Source organism: Leiobunum rupestre, chromosome 8 (assembly GCF_980474605.1).
Source record: "Leiobunum rupestre chromosome 8, qqLeiRupe1.1.hap1, whole genome shotgun sequence".
NCBI lineage: Eukaryota > Metazoa > Arthropoda > Arachnida > Opiliones > Sclerosomatidae > Leiobunum > Leiobunum rupestre.
The window spans coordinates 24,204,814-24,222,854 of NC_143391.1; the positions used below are offsets into that span (position 1 = coordinate 24,204,814).

General features: G+C 37.7%; 2 protein-coding genes across 2 annotated transcripts; one reads left to right on the plus strand and one right to left on the minus strand.

Moving 5' to 3' along the window:
* Positions 1-11,816: 11,816 nt before the first annotated feature.
* On the minus strand, positions 11,817-15,177 carry Tsen54 (tRNA splicing endonuclease subunit 54). The gene is made up of 9 exons (XM_090155880.1): positions 15,064-15,177; positions 14,832-15,002; positions 14,707-14,770; positions 14,558-14,641; positions 14,351-14,499; positions 13,600-14,288; positions 13,463-13,529; positions 13,277-13,393; positions 11,817-12,031 (listed from the first exon to the last, which is right to left on the minus strand). Exons 1-9 carry the CDS (start codon positions 15,156-15,158, stop codon positions 11,851-11,853), a joined length of 1,617 nt encoding a protein of 538 aa, XP_090012006.1. The 5' UTR covers positions 15,159-15,177; the 3' UTR covers positions 11,817-11,850.
* Positions 15,178-16,559: 1,382 nt separating this feature from the next.
* On the plus strand, positions 16,560-17,530 carry mRpL16 (mitochondrial ribosomal protein L16). Its single transcript, XM_090155735.1, has one exon. The coding sequence runs from the start codon at positions 16,718-16,720 to the stop codon at positions 17,501-17,503; it is 786 nt and encodes a 261-aa protein (XP_090011861.1). The 5' UTR covers positions 16,560-16,717; the 3' UTR covers positions 17,504-17,530.
* The last annotated feature ends 511 nt before the right edge of the window (positions 17,531-18,041 follow it).

Sequence of the window (18,041 nt, forward strand, 5' to 3'; positions counted from 1 at the left end):
CTGATTTTTCAAAATTTTATATTATTTTGGAATCTCTAGAGCTAATTTTGTTGATTATATAGGTAACTAGCTTTAATACCCGGCTTCGCCCGGGGTCTTAGTTTTAATGAATTAGATCTGATTTGTACGTAAGAAAGGTAAACGCTGTAGCAAAAACGCAACACGCGTAGCAAAAACGCAACACGCGTAGCAAAAACGCAACACGCGTAGCAAAAACGCAACACGCGTAGCAAAAACGTAACACGCGTAGCAAAAACGCAACACGCGTAGCAAAAACGCAACACGCGTAGCAAAAACGCAACACGCTTAGCAAAAACGCAACACTCGTAGCAAAAACGCAACACGCGTAGCAAAAACGCAACACGCGTAGCAAAAACGCAACACGCGTAGCAAAAACGCAACACGCGTAGCAAAAACGCAACACGCGTATCAAAAACGCAACACGCGTAGCAAAAACGCAACACGCGTAGCAAAAACGCAACACGCGTAGCAAAAACGCAACACGCGTATCAAAAACGCAACACGCGTAGCAAAAACGCAACACGCGTAGCAAAAACGCAACACGCGTAGCAAAAACGTAACACGCGTAGCAAAAACGCAACACGCGTAGCAAAAACGCAACACGCGTAGCAAAAACGCAACACGCGTAGCAAAAACGTAACACGCGTAGCAAAATCGCCTGAACTACTTAAAAATACCAACTAAACCTCCCCTTCTACGAAGTCCCTTTCTTTTACACTAACTCCCCTTCTACGAATTTCACACTAACCCGTTCAAAACGTTTAAGGGTAGGGACGGGCGCAAGGAACTCAGAGAGGAAAACAAACCGGGTGACATTTTAAAACAAATAACAAATGAAAGTCAGATAAGGGAAGCAAAGGGGTGGAAGTCGAGCAAAAAATAGAAAACCGAGACCAGCCGGAAAATAGATAAGAGAAGCAAAGAGGCGAAAGTCGAGTAAAATAAAACTGAATTATGAGTAAAATAATAAAATTGAATTAGATTAATAACCATGTCAGGTATTTGGAATTAGACGCGTTTAGTTGGAAATCGGGCCCTGAACATTGAGTTAAAATTTCAAAACTCTAGAGCTAACCGTTCTTGAGTTTTTAGGAACATGACAAACAAATGAATAAGTAAATAAAAGGACAAACTTTAAAACTTATAGTTATAGACTAGCTTGAAGTCCGTTCTTCCATGGTTGAAGAGCCCCCAAATTCGACCACTTCTACCTATCCTCCCAGGTAGAGCCTACGGGCGAATAAGATAAGCCCTTACCGTCAAAACCTCCGCTACCACTCTTAATTTCGCCATGTGTCGGGGAAGCAAAGTGGTGGAAGTCGAGAAAAAAAATTAAAGCTGAGACCAGCCGGAACAGTAGATAATGGAAGCAAAGAGGCGAAAGTCCAAAGTCGAGTAAAATAAAATTGAATTAGTAACCAAGTCAAATTGAATTAGTAACCAAGTCAAATTGAATTAGTAACCAAGTCAAATTGAATTAGTAACCAAGTCAAATTTAATTAGTAACCAAGTCAAATTGAATTAGTAACCAAGTCAAATTGAATTAGTAACCAAGTCAAATTGAATTAGTAACCAAGTCAAATTTAATTAGTAACCAAGTCAAATTGAATTAGTAACCAAGTCAAATTGAATTAGTAACAAAGTCAAATTTAATTAGTAACCAAGTCAAATTGAATTAGTAACCAAGTCAAATTGAATTAGTAACCAAGTCAAATTGAATTAGTAACCAAGTCAAATTGAATTAGTAACCAAGTCAAATTGAATTAGTAACCAAGTCAAATTGAATTAGTAACCAAGTCAAATTGAATTAGTAACCAAGTCAAATTGAATTAGTAACCAAGTCAAATTGAATTAGTAACCAAGTCAAATTGAATTAGTAACCAAGTCAAATTGAATTAGTAACCAAGTCAAATTGAATTAGTAACCAAGTCAAATTGAATTAGTAACCAAGTCAAATTGAATTAGTAACCAAGTCAAATTGAATTAGTAACCAAGTCAAATTGAATTAGTAACCAAGTCAAATTTAATTAGTAACCAAGTCAAATTGAATTAGTAACCAAGTCAAATTGAATTAGTAACCAAGTCAAATTGAATTAGTAACCAAGTCAAATTTAATTAGTAACCAAGTCAAATTGAATTAGTAACCAAGTCAAATTGAATTAGTACCAAAGTCAAATTTAATTAGTAACCAAGTCAAATTGAATTAGTAACCAAGTCAAATTGAATTAGTAACCAAGTCAAATTGAATTAGTAACCAAGTCAAATTGAATTAGTAACCAAGTCAAATTGAATTAGTAACCAAGTCAAATTGAATTAGTAACCAAGTCAAATTGAATTAGTAACCAAGTCAAATTGAATTAGTAACCAAGTCAAATTGAATTAGTAACCAAGTCAAATTGAATTAGTAACCAAGTCAAATTGAATTAGTAACCAAGTCAAATTGAATTAGTAACCAAGTCAAATTGAATTAGTAACCAAGTCAAATTGAATTAGTAACCAAGTCAAATTTAATTAGTAACCAAGTCAAATTGAATTAGTAACCAAGTCAAATTGAATTAGTAACCAAGTCAAATTGAATTAGTAACCAAGTCAAATTGAATTAGTAACCAAGTCAAATTGAATTAGTAACCAAGTCAAATTGAATTAGTAACCAAGTCAAATTGAATTAGATTAAAACCATGTCCGGTATTTGGAATTAGGCGCGTTTAGTTGGAAATCAGGCCCTGAACATTGAGTTGAAATTTCAAAGCTTTAGAGCTAACAATGCTCGAGTTTTAATTTCCACATGACTTGTGTTGAGTCCGTTGAAGAGCCCCCAAATTCGACCCCTTCTACCGGTCCGTTAATGTAGAGCCTAGGAAGCGTCCATTAATTACGCGAGGCGATTTTGGCGATTTTTCGACCCCCCGTCCCCCTTAGTGAGATGTCCTGTAGAGTCTTCAACTGGGATAGTAGATGTCAGAATTGTATTAGACACTACGTTAATTGGGAGAGTTATTCCGACTTTAAATTCAAATGACCGACTGAAAAATCATTTGAATTCCTTATACTTATTCTAACTATTTTAAGTAAAACTCTACTGTTGATAACCAAACAGGACTTTAATAACGATATTTGTTAAATCAAACGGAGCTCCACTTTTCGGCGACTTACATATTGAAATCTAATTTCAACTCACAATTTTACACGGTTTCTTGCGGGGGAAAAATTACGTGATATTTGCCGAAACCCCCCTCTCCTCCACGTGAGATTGGGTGAGATTCAGCTCGAACCCCTCCCTCCCCTAAACGCCTCACGTAATTTATGGACGCTCCCCTACGGACGACTAAGAAAAGCCCTTCCCGTCAAAACCTCCAGCTGAGAGGTGAAAGTCCGAAGTCGAGTAAAACTGAATTAGATATAATAAAATTGAATTAGATTAATAACCATGTCAGGTATTTGGAATTAGGCGCGTTTAGTTGGAAACCAGGCCCTGAACATTGAGTGAAAATTTCAAAGCTCTAGAGCTGACCGTTCTCGAGTTTTTAGGAACATGACATACAAATAAATAGATAAATGAATTAAAGGACAAACTTTCAGACTTATAGTTATAGATATGATAGAATAGTTTTCTACGTTAGTTGACCTGATTGATGAGACGAGTGGAATTTATTATATTTTCTTTGAGCTTTCCTTACAAAATTGAAAGAAAAAAAGATGAGCTATCAGTAAATGTGTTTCATATGAGCTTATATGAGAGAGATACATTATCTAAACTGATCTTGAGAAGCAGACCCATCTCTACCATTGGGCTAGGTAGGGCGGTTTGGGTTCAATTGCGCAGTTGTCATTTGTGCAGTTTCCATTTGCGCAGTTTCCATTTGCGCACTTCCCATCTGCGCAGTTTCCATTTACACACTTTTCCTTTTGCGCGTTTCCCATTTGCGGAATTTCCATTTGCGCAGCTCCCCATTTGCGCTGTTTGTCAATTGCGCAAATTACCATTTGCGCGGTTTTCCCGTTTGCGCACTTCCCATCTGCGCAGTTTCCGTTTACGCACTTTTCCATTTGCGCGTTTCCCATTTGCGGAATTGCCATTTGTGCAACTCCCCAGTTGCGCAGTTTGTCAATTGCGCAAATTACCATTTGCGCGGTTTTTCCCGTTTTGCACGGTTTTCCCGTTAGCGCAGTTTTCCGTTTGCACGGCTTATCATTTGCGCAGATTTCCCGTTTGCGAGTATTTTCTTGATTTAAATATTCATTATTAAGCCTTTTTGCCTTGACAAAAGGGTTATTTCTGGCAGAAAGTTTTTAACATTACCTTATTTACCATCCAGCTGCACTGTTGGTCTATGTTTAATATCCGGTCGCGCTGTAAATACCAAAACTTTTCATGTTTTGCTTAGTTGAATTAGTCGCTTGAAAATATATCGCCAGTCAAACAGCGACTCGTAGCTTCTCAGCCTTAAGGTTAAAATAGTAATGCAATAACTGTTTACTGACTACCTCCAGAATAACAGCCTGTATTCTAGCCTGTAATACGTCTTTAGTTTCAAGCTGACAAATTTTAAATATTGGCGCCTGACGGCCCCGCGCACTCACCTCACTCGAGCGCTGGGGGCGCGCGGCGCCACCCCAATCCCATACTTTAAAACGATGGGGACAGTACCAAGCCTTACGCATCAAGAATTGTCCAACCCGATATTAACCCAACCAAAATTATTCTAACGTAACCTAACCTAACCTAACCAAACAATTTTCCCCCTTAAATAACCTTTTTGACCCCAAAGAATTACGCAATGTAATTATGTGGCAGGCACTTAAAATAAATTGCAATATTTTGGAAAAGGAGTATTTTTTGTGGCAGCCACTTAGTTTAAATATAAATATTTTGAAAAAAAATTTTGGTGGCAGGTACTAAGCAATATTGTACAGCAAGCATTCGCTTAGAATGTTTAATTTTAAAACGCAAAATTCTTTTAAGCTGAACCTACGTCAAAGTATGTTTAAACTGGTAAAAAATAGTCTTGCCTAAGCCTGTGTTCTTTAGCAAACATAGAAAACGTTTTCATAGCGAGAGCCAGAATAATTCCGTCAGCGTTGCAGATATAATATGTTTATCTTAGCCCAAATTCTGAGAAGCTACGGTCTGCTTTTTGACTGAAGATATATTCCCAACAGAATAATTCAACAAACGATATTTCAACTAAGAAAAACTTAAAAATGATTGGTATTTACCTAGAGGATAGCGCCGCCGATCAAACGCCGCCGCCGCCGCCGATTATTTAGATAACGCCGAAACGCCGCCGCCGATAAATTTCATTTTTTAAAGTATAATAATTACGTTTTGAGATCTAAACTACATAGATTTTTCTTTTGGTAGTGCTACGATTCCTAGGCTGTTGGGTGCACCGTACTAGCGTTATAAAATGAAAAATAATTAATAATTTCCAAAAGATCTGGCACCACTGCACCGCACGCACCAAGATTTTCTGCAGCATTTAAAAATGCCTTTGATACAAAGATAAAATAATTTGTGATAATAGACTTGGTTGGTTGTCTGTACGATAATGGCGGCGCCCAGCAAAAGTTTCTAAAAAGAGTGTATAGATAATAATACTAGTGAAATGGTAGTAAATTAGTACAGTATTGTTATTACTAGCGTAAATGTTTTAGTTTAATAGTATCAAATGTGACATAGTTACTCATAAGTGTGCCTCTGTTTAACATATCTGTATTAAAAATTTAAATGAGACCTTGTTTCACAACCACCAAAGACTATATAAAGCTACGAGTAACTTTATATAGTCTGTGACAGACACCAAAGAAAATACAGCACTAACGTCGCGTAAAACTGGTTTTAACTTCCTTCCCCCCTACGCGAGAACTAGTTTTGATGACGATAAAACCGTCATCGACTGGGAAGTGACGTCAATAACGTCATATCCTTGCAACAAGGTATCATTATGAAAAACTTCTTTCAGGCACACTTATGATTAAATAAGTTACATCTGATAGTATATAAACAAAGTTACCTCTTCTTTGTTTTGGAAACAAGTGGTACCTATTTTAATAAAATACATTCTATTAAACATGTATTTTTTTAAATGTGTTTAACAATTTAAGTTCTAGCGGTCTATTAACAGGCTGGCGCTATTTCTGAGGGGGGGCAGTTTTTCCCCTTAGGCGCCGCCGCCGCCGATTTTTTATCAACGCCGCCGATTATTTTCTGAAAATCGGCGCGCCACGCCGCCGCCGAACTAATTATCGTTCCCGCCGCCGCCGTTGAAAATTGGTTCGGCGCTATGCTCTATATTTACCGCGCGACCGGCAGTTAAAAATACACCAGCAGCGCTATTGGATGGTAAACAAAGTTATGTTAAAAATAATCTGCCAGAAAAAAAAGTCGTTCAGGGTAAAAAGTCTAAATATAGAATATTTAAGTCGTGAGAAGCGGCGGAATTGAAAAACCCGCGCAAATGAAAAACTGCGCCATTGAGAAACCGCGCAAATGAAAAACCTGCGCAAATGAAATCTGCGCAAGTGGAGAACTGCGCATATGAAAAATGCGCAAATGAAAAACGCGTTAATGGAAAACTGCGGAAATGGAAAACCGCGCCATTGAGAAACCGCGCAAATGGAAAATATCTGTGCAAGTGGAAAACCGCGCTAATTAAAAACCTGCGCAAATGATAAACCGCGCAAATGAGAACTATCTGCGCCAGTGGAAAACTGCGCATATTAAAAATGCGCAAATGAAAAACGCGTTTATGGAAAACTGCGGAAATGGGATACTGCACAAATGAAAACTGCGCTAATGGAAAACCGCGAAATTGCGGTATTGGGAACTGCGCAGTTGGCCCATTACCGGTAGGGCTAAGCCCTAGGGCACTGAGCTACGGAGCGGTGCCGCCTGACCCTTTTTATTTTATATAATTTAATCGTAAAGTATTCAATAAAGACGGCCCTGTTGAGAAGAGCGAGAGATACAAATATATCAGGTTGGCATCAGAGGCTTGCGAGCTGAGATTAATTTTTTTTTAAATGCCCATCTCTAGTAAATAGATAACGATCTCATGAGTTTTAAAGCGATTGAGAACTATAAAGATGCCTAGAAAAAGCGTAAATGGGTAGAGAAAGCAAAAATCGTACTTTATAAATTTGATAATAAAATGGCGAATCATAACAAAAATTGGCAAAACACGCGAAAACGTATAAAGGTCCATAATGTAAAAAGGGGCAAAAAACCTAAACCTTAAACAAATTTAAAGTAATTAAAAAACTTACGAGCAACTCGGACCAAATAGATCTTCGATTCATAAACGAATTACAAATTAAATAAAAGAGGTAGAATTTCCAACGAGTTTATTTAATTTTTAATTCGTTTTGGACTCGCAGCTCTATTTAATTGGTCTGAGTTTCGCGTCTTTATTTATTCTCAAAGGCCTAGGGTTGAGGGTTTAGCTTTTTCGCCCCCCTTTTCATTATGGAGGTTTTTACCTTTGATTCTGATTAACTTAACAAATCATAACAAAATTATTATTTTCTATAATTCATTTACTTAAAACTCCACCCCAGTTTTATCGCGATAATGATGTCGCTCTGGATCTTTATCACGCGTATATTGTTCACACCTGACATTTTTACAATCGCGAACTATATTTGACGAGTATCTTGACGAAAGATAACACTCCGCTTGTTCCGGTTTAAAATGTCGCGCAAATGAATTTTAGCTTTACAGCGTTAAACCAGCGAACCTAGTCTCCGTGTTTGGCCAAGGGTAGATTGGGTACACGGCGTTATTAACTGGGGTTTACGATGTTTTTGTTTCGTAATCTATAACAAGGTGTCTTAGATAAGACCTCTCGAATTGCACCGCATTCTTTTTTTCTTCTTAGTCCGAGCGTGGTGTATCCGGGCGAGGTGTTTTTACTCGCTCATTTCGGTCTACCTCTACTCGGGTCTTTCAATTTACGAGGCTGACCGAGAGTCTCGCGTAATAAAAGGGGTCGGAACCTCGTTAGGGACCGTTTGAAAGCCGTCCAGCGTGCGTGCAAAAGTGTGAAATAGGAATAGGAGTCCGTTTAATCAGTCGCTCCTGGACTGGCGTTTTTCCCCTCCTATAGAAAGGCGTCAGTTCGATAATTGAATCGTTATCTCCGGGGTATTGGGACGGCTAGAAAGAACCGAGCCGAGAGAAAAGGGCCGAACGGAAACGTGGTGACCAAATTAGAAGAATCCGTTTTCTTCGTTCGTAGCATCCCGGTTCTAACCGGCGAAAAAAGAGTCTACAACGGCGTAGGGCCAAAGGGGAAGATGAACGTCGCGGAGCTTAATGAGCCCGTCAAATGGTTTCCCGTCTGCCCCGGCAGCGTCGAGACCTTGGTTCGACCCCCGCGCCTCATTCAGCAACAACAAACCGTAATTGAGCATTGGGGCGACCCCATTCTAGGGGTCAATCCCCGCTCGGAGTTGCTGGACCAGGATAGCGACTCGTGGGACGATGAAGAGGACGAAGATTTCACGGACGTAGAAGAGGAAGACGATCCGAGGGCCAACAATTTGTTGGCTTTCGCTGAGAGGGCCACTTCACGCCTCAGGAGTTTTGTGTGCAGGAACGAGGGACGCGAAGATTACCGACCAGTATACGAAGAGGATTCTTCTCGTCCGAACGCCAAACGCGCTCCGGACATTTATTATTCGGACGCGCTCAACGCCGCTCGTTTCAACGGCGAAGCGACTCTGGGGAGCGCCACAGTTTCACTCGGGAACGGAGAATTCGTTCCGACAGCTCGGCCGTTCGCGCTTGACGCGGCCATTCCGTCCACTTCCACGAGTAGCTGCCCGTCGCGTAACGTCGCTCTTCAAGCGGAGTTTGAGAAATCGAATTCGACTTGTCATTGGCATTGCACGGGACTCGCCAATAAATCGAGGGGTTTGGGCCCTCTGGAAGAACTCTTTACTCTGATTGCCCCTCCCGCGACGGTGCCGCCTTTGATGACGGCCTCTAACGACTTCTACGACAGATCGCTCGAAGACGAACGTAATTGTTATTATTACGATGATAAAATGTACGAGCTGCTGATGGCCAACGAAGCGGACGCCACAGCCGTTTTCTGGAATGACACTTGCGAAAGAAGCTCCATTAATAATTTATCCGATTTTCCCTTTCTGTGAAATTGCGATATACGAAACTTGTTTTAGCCATTTTAACTTAATTCCATTTGTCAACATTCAGGGACTTCAAAAAAAAAAACACGACTAACGTTTTTGAACAATAGGAACAATATTTTGTTTGGGAGAAATAAAAGGTTGCGCTTTCCGCTTCTTTTGTTTTCAGATATTTCATTTTCCCATTCACGTTTTTCTATTTTGCGTTAGCTTTTTCCATTTAAAGGATCCCAGTACTGTCGAGGTTAATCGTTCTTATCATGGTCGTTCTTATATTCAAATATTACAGCTAAAAACATTTTTATTATGCCGGTTGAAACATTTTTATTATGCCGGTTGAAACATTTTTATTATGCCGGTTGAAACATTTTTATTATGCCGGTTGAAACATTTTTATTATGCCGGTTGAAACATTTTTTTTTTCAAATCTATGTAACGAACAGAAACCTTTGAAATTTTCAAAATAGTTTCTGAAGAAGTCGAAGTCGAGACTTTTGGAATCAATCAGTGAATTTCCGGTGAATTATATAAACTTCCATTCGATTTCGTCCCCCACCCCCTATTATTTCCTGAAGTATGGGCCCAACCAGTGGCGTATCCAGACTTATGGTCGCCCGGGGCGGAACATCGAATTTGCGCCCCCTCCCACAAGGAATTAAATTCATCTAAAATAAAGACTCAAGAACCGCAGCTGTATACGATGAAAAGGTTACGCTTTGTTCCGAATGTTACTTAATGATTTACAGTAAACGCAATTTAATTAATCTTCAACGGTGGTATGAGATTGAGGGAAATGAAATTGCCTAGTAGTAGCCTAGCAGAGGCTTAAGAAGTTATACGGCACAGACTAGAAACAAAACAAAACGCTAATTTACCTACCAGATTTAGAATCGTCAATTCGCCATGTACCCTGCTTTAGCAGCTTTATCAAATAACATGGGAATCCGAGCACTTATAAGGGTCCCCTGTGAGAAATTGCAAAAAAATTGAAAATTTCAAAACCAAAATAAAATAGATAAAAAATGAATTTTATGATATTTTGATGAATTTTAGTCAATTTGATCAAAATATGTAAAAATTGATCAGATTGTTATTTTCAATGGGAAAATATACATACTGTGTTGTCAAAAACATTTTCGGTTGCCATGGCAAAACTAATGTCCATTGCAACTTTTCTCTTGGTGAAATTTCATTTTACCATAAGGTCTACATACCCACCTAGTTTCAACAAAATCGGTGATTATCACCTCGGGTAGTCTCCTCGTAAGAATAATTTTCTAAAACCGTGTCTGTAGTTGCAACGAAGATTCGGCATTCGACTACATCCTTGCAAAGATAATATAAATTTCGTACCCTAGATTCGAAATAACCATTGAGTTGGGAATAAAGTACTTCTAGAGCCAAAATTCTTGAAATCGCGTAACAACCGAAACAGTTATCATTTGCCGGTGGCGTCATCTGCCGCGAGCTACCTGCGAGTATAAGCAGGGGTGGAGGTCAGACGATGTTTAAAAATATGTATTTTCTTTGAATGATAGGTGATGCTACCCAGCGGCGGAGATCGGATAAAATTCCTGTGCGGGCCCGGGCCATTATTTTTTATCCAAAACTTCATATACTTTAAGCAAGAAAAGGTACTGCTCTAGATCTTTATTCCTATATTTTTTTAAAAAAGGTTATTTCTAATAATATCTCATCCGTCAATGAATTCCTTGATAACCAAAATTAAGTCGATCTCTTGAATGCATAATGATGCATTTCGAAGGTATTTTAGGCTATCTTGCGTAACTTAAGATAATTGGGTAAATCAGTGTAAACGACGTTGCGATTTTCTGTCGAAATCAATTTTACGCTTATATCATTTTAATTTTACTTGTAACTTCAATATCTATTGACTATTCCCTGATCATTTTAAGAGATTTTCCCTGACTTTTTAAGGCCGAAATTTCGATTTAATATTTTACGTTTATCAGAAGTTAATAAATTTAAATGGACTTATATTTCAGTAAAAAGGTTTTCGCAATGTTGAAATAATTAGCCACACTTTCAAGGAAATAAATGATAATCATAGAATTTGTCATAGGTCTTGAGTAAAATTACCTTAAAAGTGTCAAAATAAAATTTTCACAAATTCTTAAAATTCCCGGACTTTTTAGGACTTTTTTTAAAATTGCCTGACTTTTCCCTGATGAGTGGCAACCCTGTTATCTTCTTTAATGTAACGTCAATTCTACCCTAGATTCGAATACTGAGAGCTTTCCCATTGACGGTTTTGTTACGAAGCGTTTACCCTTTTCTGGCACGTGACCTCAGAAAAATCGGGCTCCATAGGTTGCGGCACGGCCAACTTCGATCACGCGCTGCCACATTATATAGCGTGATCGAAGTTGGCCGTGGTTGCGGTAAGGCGCAAACCATGGAGCGAATATTTTCTGAGTTCCGGCGGGAAGTGGGTAAACGCTATCGGCAACGCGCGAGAGAGTGATTTCGAATCTAGGGTACGAGTTTAAATTATCTTTGATTCTACGGATATATTTTTATACTTATGGCACTAAAAGAGCCAACTTGGGTGTCATGATAAATATAAGGATGCATATTCAAAAAATTAGGACATTTATTTAATGACAGAAATGAAGCTTTTATTCAAAAGAAAATTATAAACAGGGAAATTCGTAGATTTTATTTACGAGCTAATCTTGGTTCTTGCATTGGCGTGTATTGCAAAATGTTAGTATCGTTAAATCCATAGAATGCCACTTCCGCATTGTCACTAACCACCGCGTAGTAAAGTGGTACGTCGTCTTTCAAATCTTTCGTCATTAATTTCGTTTGATTGAAAGTTGGAACCGGCTCTTTGGAACTAAAAAGGGAAATACGACCTTTAAAAATCGATATCATTACTAGCTTTAAGTTTGAATTTCCCGCCTAAGCTCGGATTCCTTGACATCGTCACGCAATCTCTCAAAAAAGGGAAGAACTATATATTGATTTATATTATATTGATATTAGAACTAATTGCAGAAGTTTATACAATTCATCTTACAAGAGAAGTATCCATCTAAGCCATTAAAATTAAACTTGTTAAGTCATTATATTTTGTATTTGCCCTGCGTTATATTTCTTCCAAGGTGCATTTTGAAAATACAGCGTTAGCAAATCACATTAGCAGGATAGGGAGATGGATACTTTTACAAATCCTAGCTTGCTCGTGGGTGTGGCTTATGTTCGTTGCCGTGGTAACGCGTATAGGTTAGCCATGACATTAAGATACCCATGGGGGTCACGTGATTATTTCGCAGGATCGTGTGGCATTTTGCCTCGTGATCTGTGACGTTAAATTAATTTCAAGGCGGGCTTAGTTATGACGTATGCCTACTACGCTACGAGCAAGCACTAGGGCTGTGCGAGTCCTGTTTTTTTGAATTTCGAGTCGAGCCTTCGAGTCCAAATATTTCGGACTTGATCGAGTCCTGGAGTCCTAAAGAATTAATTTTGAAGCTTTCGAGTCCAATTCGAGTCTTAAATTTATTTACCGTTGTTTAAATTTTTAAATTTATTAATAGTGGTTGCAAATTAAAAAGGCTTTGTTAGTTTTTCACTTTATTCATATTTGAAAACCTTAACTTGAGATCATCTAAGATAATGAGAGCAAAAAAGACCTTGCTGTAGATTTGAGAATGAAAATAAAACTAAAACAACAGGCAGCCTGACGCACACTCGACGCCTTGACTCATGGCGAACAAATCGAGGACTGCAAAACCGCTACGGCAGCGCCATTTCTGAATTATTTGAAAGCCGTATGAAGTAACCAAATATCAGAGTTAATTTTAACTTTTTTATATTGGACTCGCCGGGTAATTTTCAAATTATCTATTTACTCGAGTCCGCTTCAAGTAATTATTTACCCCTTCTGTGAGAATCGGGTACTCGGGCGAGTAATAAAATGACCTATTTAGAGTCCGAGTCAGACTACTCAGACTAGATACCAAGTACTCGCAATTTTTTAGTACTCGCACACCCCTAGCAAGCACCCAATAGGTGATATATTATACTTTTGATAAAAGTCACTTTGTTAACATTATTACAATGAAATAATGATATTTACTTTGTAATACTAATTCTTATATTTGGCAAACTGGGACCTGATTTACGGTACACAATGCCAGGCAGATACACATCATAATTAATTTTTAATTTGGTCTTCTTATCATCTGATGTGGCTCTAAGTAAAGAGAAATATTGTTAAGAAACTGCATAGCCAATATGTTCGAGTTATACATGTATTACGTACATTTGACTATTATATAGTTGATCACTTTTCAACTCTGGGATAATTTGTAGCCTAGATTGCACTTCACCTAACGTAAACATAATACAGATTATCAGGCCAAATTCCACTATATTATGTCGTATTTAATTTAAAATTACCTGTTGATAATAATTCATCCAGGTTTATTAAGGGCTTAGTATTTCCAGTCCATAGAATAAATCCATCACTACTTTTTGGGTCATTCTTTTCCATTACCATGGCCTTTTTGAAATCCTTCCAATTAGTGAAAGCAGTGTTCTTTAATTTTGGCACTACACTGGGGTAATCTCCTACAATGACGATTTCTCCTTTCAGTTTCAAATCTGTCCCACCAAATCTCCTTTTCATTCTTCTGTCACTGTTTTTATTGCAAAATTGGTAATTTCTCTGTGTCTGGTTATATTTATTGGGACTAACTAATCTCAAACTGTACAAATGCTTTTGCGGGACTACATTTTTGGGTAATAAACTTTCAGGGGGAGGATGAAGAGTAAGCATTCTCTGACCAGCAAAGTTAGGAAACTTTAAAGGTTTTTCAATCTTTTTTGGTGGTTTTTCAGTTTGAAACCTATTGTTGTCAGTTTTTACAGATTCCTGGGAAACCGTTAGAGTTGAATTTATTAATTCATCAAGACACTCTTTACTACTATATGGCTGAGTATCATTTTCCGACACTCCCGATTCTGCCATTTCTCTATTTTCAGGATCTTCTTTCTTTCTTCTTTTGGGCTCTGGTTCATTGGCTTCTGGTGATTTCGTATCTTTATTTGGAGATTTATCCTCCGATAGGTTAGGCTTTTTGTGGATACTGCAATAGATAAAGCCTTTTTATAAAAAAAACTACAATCTTCAATTTAAATATTTTCATACATTCCTTGATGTCTTATTACTGTATATCCTAGTCTAGATAAATGAGCGTAGACATAGTAGTTTTCCAATTCTTGTTCCGATGAAAGGAATAAGGCGTAACTTTGTTGAATACTGACTGGTACTTCGCAATAGAAAATTTCAATTGAACCCTTGACAAAGAAATTTTTTTAAATTTTATATTTATTTTTTTAAAGAATATTTCATTACTGTTTCAAGTAGAAAAAGGGCTTCTTCTGGATTGAGGTGTTTCTTCCCTCTTATTCGATCTCCCATGTACTGCATTGATTTTCCCTTAAAAATTTATAATTGTGGTTTATGTTCTGTGATAATTTAACCATCAGGCTTTGAGGTGGTACCTTCTCTTTGTGAATTATAACTTTTCCTACATCTGGTTTCCATTCTCCTTGACAAAGATCTCCACTATTAACAGATTGAAATAAACAATTAGTATAACATTTCTATAATTTGGAAACCAACATACAGTTTAGAAACTCTGTCTTCGGATATTAGTTCCTTTAGTTCCCTCAAACAGCCATCTAACTGTTTTTCTTCTAACCAAGAACCACTAGGTGAAAACAATCTATCTCCTTGGCACTGTAATACGCCGAGTGATTTATCTGTTCTTTTTCTCAAGCTGATTATTTCTTCAGCACTATTTTACGATTTATTAGAATTTAAGAGTTTTTTATCCATATTTTATTATTTGAATTTACCTTAAAAATTTAGATTCAATCTCAGCGCTAGCCATCATATTAGAAAATAACTTTGAAAACCAAGATTTTATTTCAAATTTAAAGCCAGACAACATAGCAGACAGTATTTTTGGGTTGCCAGAGCCCAGATCGTGAAAAGCTAATAATGGAAAATAATCGAATTCAGAAAAAAATATCATATTTGGTCAGAATATTAATAATAATTTTTTAATTCAGGATAAAAAAGCTGTACACTTATTGGGCCCTGGGGGGCGATTCTGTAAGAAATCGAATGGAAATTCGATCTCGATACCCTATACCAGCGGTTCCCAAAAAGTGTTCCGCGGAATCCTGGGGTTCCGTGGAAGGGTCACAGCATTATAGCGTATCTGTATTCACCTTGGGGTCACAGGGGGTCCGAGAATTCGCAGCGCGGCCATCTTTGTTTGGGTCAAGAGTCTTTTAAGATAAGTAAAAAATGAGTGGGGGTTCCGCCGGAATTAAGTGGATAATTTAGGGTTCCATGGCAACAATAAATTGGGAACAGCTGCCCTATACCATGTCGAGATCGACTTCGACAATTTACATTGATTTATGCTTATTCGAAATCTTTACCGAATACCATTCGTCGAGATCTCGAAGTTCGAAATCTAGTTTTCGATCGAAAATTGAATTTCGAATATTTACAGAATAGGCTAAAAACACTTGGAACTAAAAAATTGACTAACACAAAAAGGAAAGATTAATAATCAATCAGCTTTCCACTTAAAACGTAAATTTTCCGATAAAATCCGATAATTATCAAAAAGTACAATAGTTTTTTCCATAAGGTTTATTCTGAAGTCGATATTTTTCTGGCTTGATAATTAAATTTTTCGCATCCGGCAACGCTGCTGTGTTAGGAAATATGGGCTACGTTCAGCAGCAGTCAACGGAAAAAAAACCGATGGATTTGATATTTTCCACCGATGAGCTTTTTCGTCATACTGACGTCGTAAGTTGCTGAACGCTTTTATTCAGTCATCGGCCGTGCTTCGGTGAGTAACCGATGACTATCGTGACGTCAAAACCGGAAACACGACAAAGCGTACAGTAGGAAACCGATGTCACCGATTAGCAATCGGTGAGTCCATAGACATAGGAACTGGTATAAGTATAGTTCCTATGTCTATGGGTGAGTCGATTTTAAAAGAAGATTGTACGCGAACCAAAGATCGGAAAATTACAAACATAGTCTTAAAATAAAGTTAAAACCTTACTTCAAATCATATTAAAATCTCAGCGTTGAACAATATTTCAAAGATAAGGGAAAAGGTTCCTAAAAGTGGGACTGTTTCGAAAAATTTTCCCCGTAGGATAACATTAGAAGGGTTGTCCCGGTTCCTAGCGCGCCAAGCGGAATTTTCCCGCGTAAATCGGCTTTTCCTCATACGGTCGTTAACATGGGAGGAAAATAAAGCTGGGGGGCCTTCTAGTGCGAGTAGCAGTGGATCTAAGTTGGCCGTGGCTGAACGTACCCATTACCAAGGCTTTCCATTTTCGATGGAGAATTGTTGTTGTTTCAATTTTCTTTAAAATTTCTGGACTTTCCGTTGGTATTACAAAAATAATTAAAAAAGTATTTGTGATATTTTTTGAATTAATAATTCAACAAGTATATTTGCCAGAAAATACGATGTTAAGGTCTGTAAGATTGGTTTTTCTTGGACAAAGTATTAAGCCTTTACAACCTATTTTAGTAACTAAGGTAAATTTGTTTATTGAGAATGCAAGAAGGGGTTTTAGAACTGAGGGAGACCATAGTTCAATTGTTCCGCTGGATGATCTACCAAAAGACTACACTAATGTGGAATTACCGGAACAACGAAAGTTACCCATTTTGGAAAAGGTACCTCAGATTCCAGGACTAATGAAAAATCCATACAGCCAAAAAAGGATGATAGATATAAGAGGTCCTGAACTTGTCCATAATCAGCTAATTTACAAGCAATATGGCATTATCGCTTTGTCCGGTACGCAATTACGAAGCGGTCATATTGACGCTATACGACTTACCGTAAACAGAATGATGGATGAAAATAAGATGTTTGCTTATTGGAGAATTGACCCTCCATGGAAAGCCAGAACAAAGAGGGGTATTGGGAAAACATTGGGTGGTGGCAAAGGAAGCATAGACCACTATGTCTCACCCGTAAAAGCTGGGAGAGTTATCATGGAAATGGGAGGAAGAGTGGAATTTAAAGAAATAGAACCAATTTTACAACAAGTTGTTTACAAACTTCCGTGTGATGCGTTGATTGTGAGTGAGGAAGTTCTATCTGAATTATACGAAGAAGAGAAAGAACTAGAAAGAAAAAATATCAATCCCTTTACTTTCAAATATGTTGTAGACAACAATATGAGGGGTTGTGACACTTGGATAAGTCCTTATGATACGAAGTTCTACAGCAAATATATTTAAATGTAGTGTACAAATAAAATAAAATTAGTTACCAAAGTATCTGTTTTTAAATTATCCCTATACAAAGATACCATTTCCAAGGGATTCTAAAAACTGAAATCTAGGTTTTTAACCGTTTTAATATTGTGTTGCCATTGATTGATAAATTGCCTACAGTGAAACAAACATTAAAGGAACACACCAGCGTTTGAATTTAATAAGTTTCACGCACTTATTTCCAGAATATGATTGGTCGTATCTGCAATCACTTGGTAAATCCGGGGCCCAATTTTTTCAAACGCTGTGTGGCCCTTTAGGAGGGAAGCCCTTGGAGGTTTTTAATTGGTTTTAAATTTTTTTGTTTTTTATTGGGGCATATGACTAAAAGGTACATTGAGAATGGAACAGCCTTAAAAACAAAGAAAATTCAAAAACTCACAAATCTTGTTAACATAATTGGTTTTAGTGTTTTTATACTAGATGGCGCCAGTTTAATCGATTTAGCGGGAAAGGAAATATAACCGTGAATTAATACACAGGGTGTCCACTACAAAATGAT

Excerpts from the sequence above, each read along its gene's own strand:
- mRpL16 (XM_090155735.1), top strand. The coding sequence starts at position 16,718 with ATGTTAAGGTCTGTAAGATTGGTTTTTCTTGGACAAAGTATTAAGCCT.
- Tsen54 (XM_090155880.1), bottom strand. The coding sequence starts at position 15,158 with ATGTTGTCTGGCTTTAAATTTGAAATAAAATCTTGGTTTTCAAAGTTA. Across the intron at positions 14,771-14,831 it reads GAAGACAGAGTTTCTAAACT|TGGAGATCTTTGTCAAGGAG; the intron begins GTATGTTGGTTT and ends ATCTGTTAATAG. Across the intron at positions 14,289-14,350 it reads GTAATAAGACATCAAGGAAT|TATCCACAAAAAGCCTAACC; the intron begins GTATGAAAATAT and ends TATCTATTGCAG.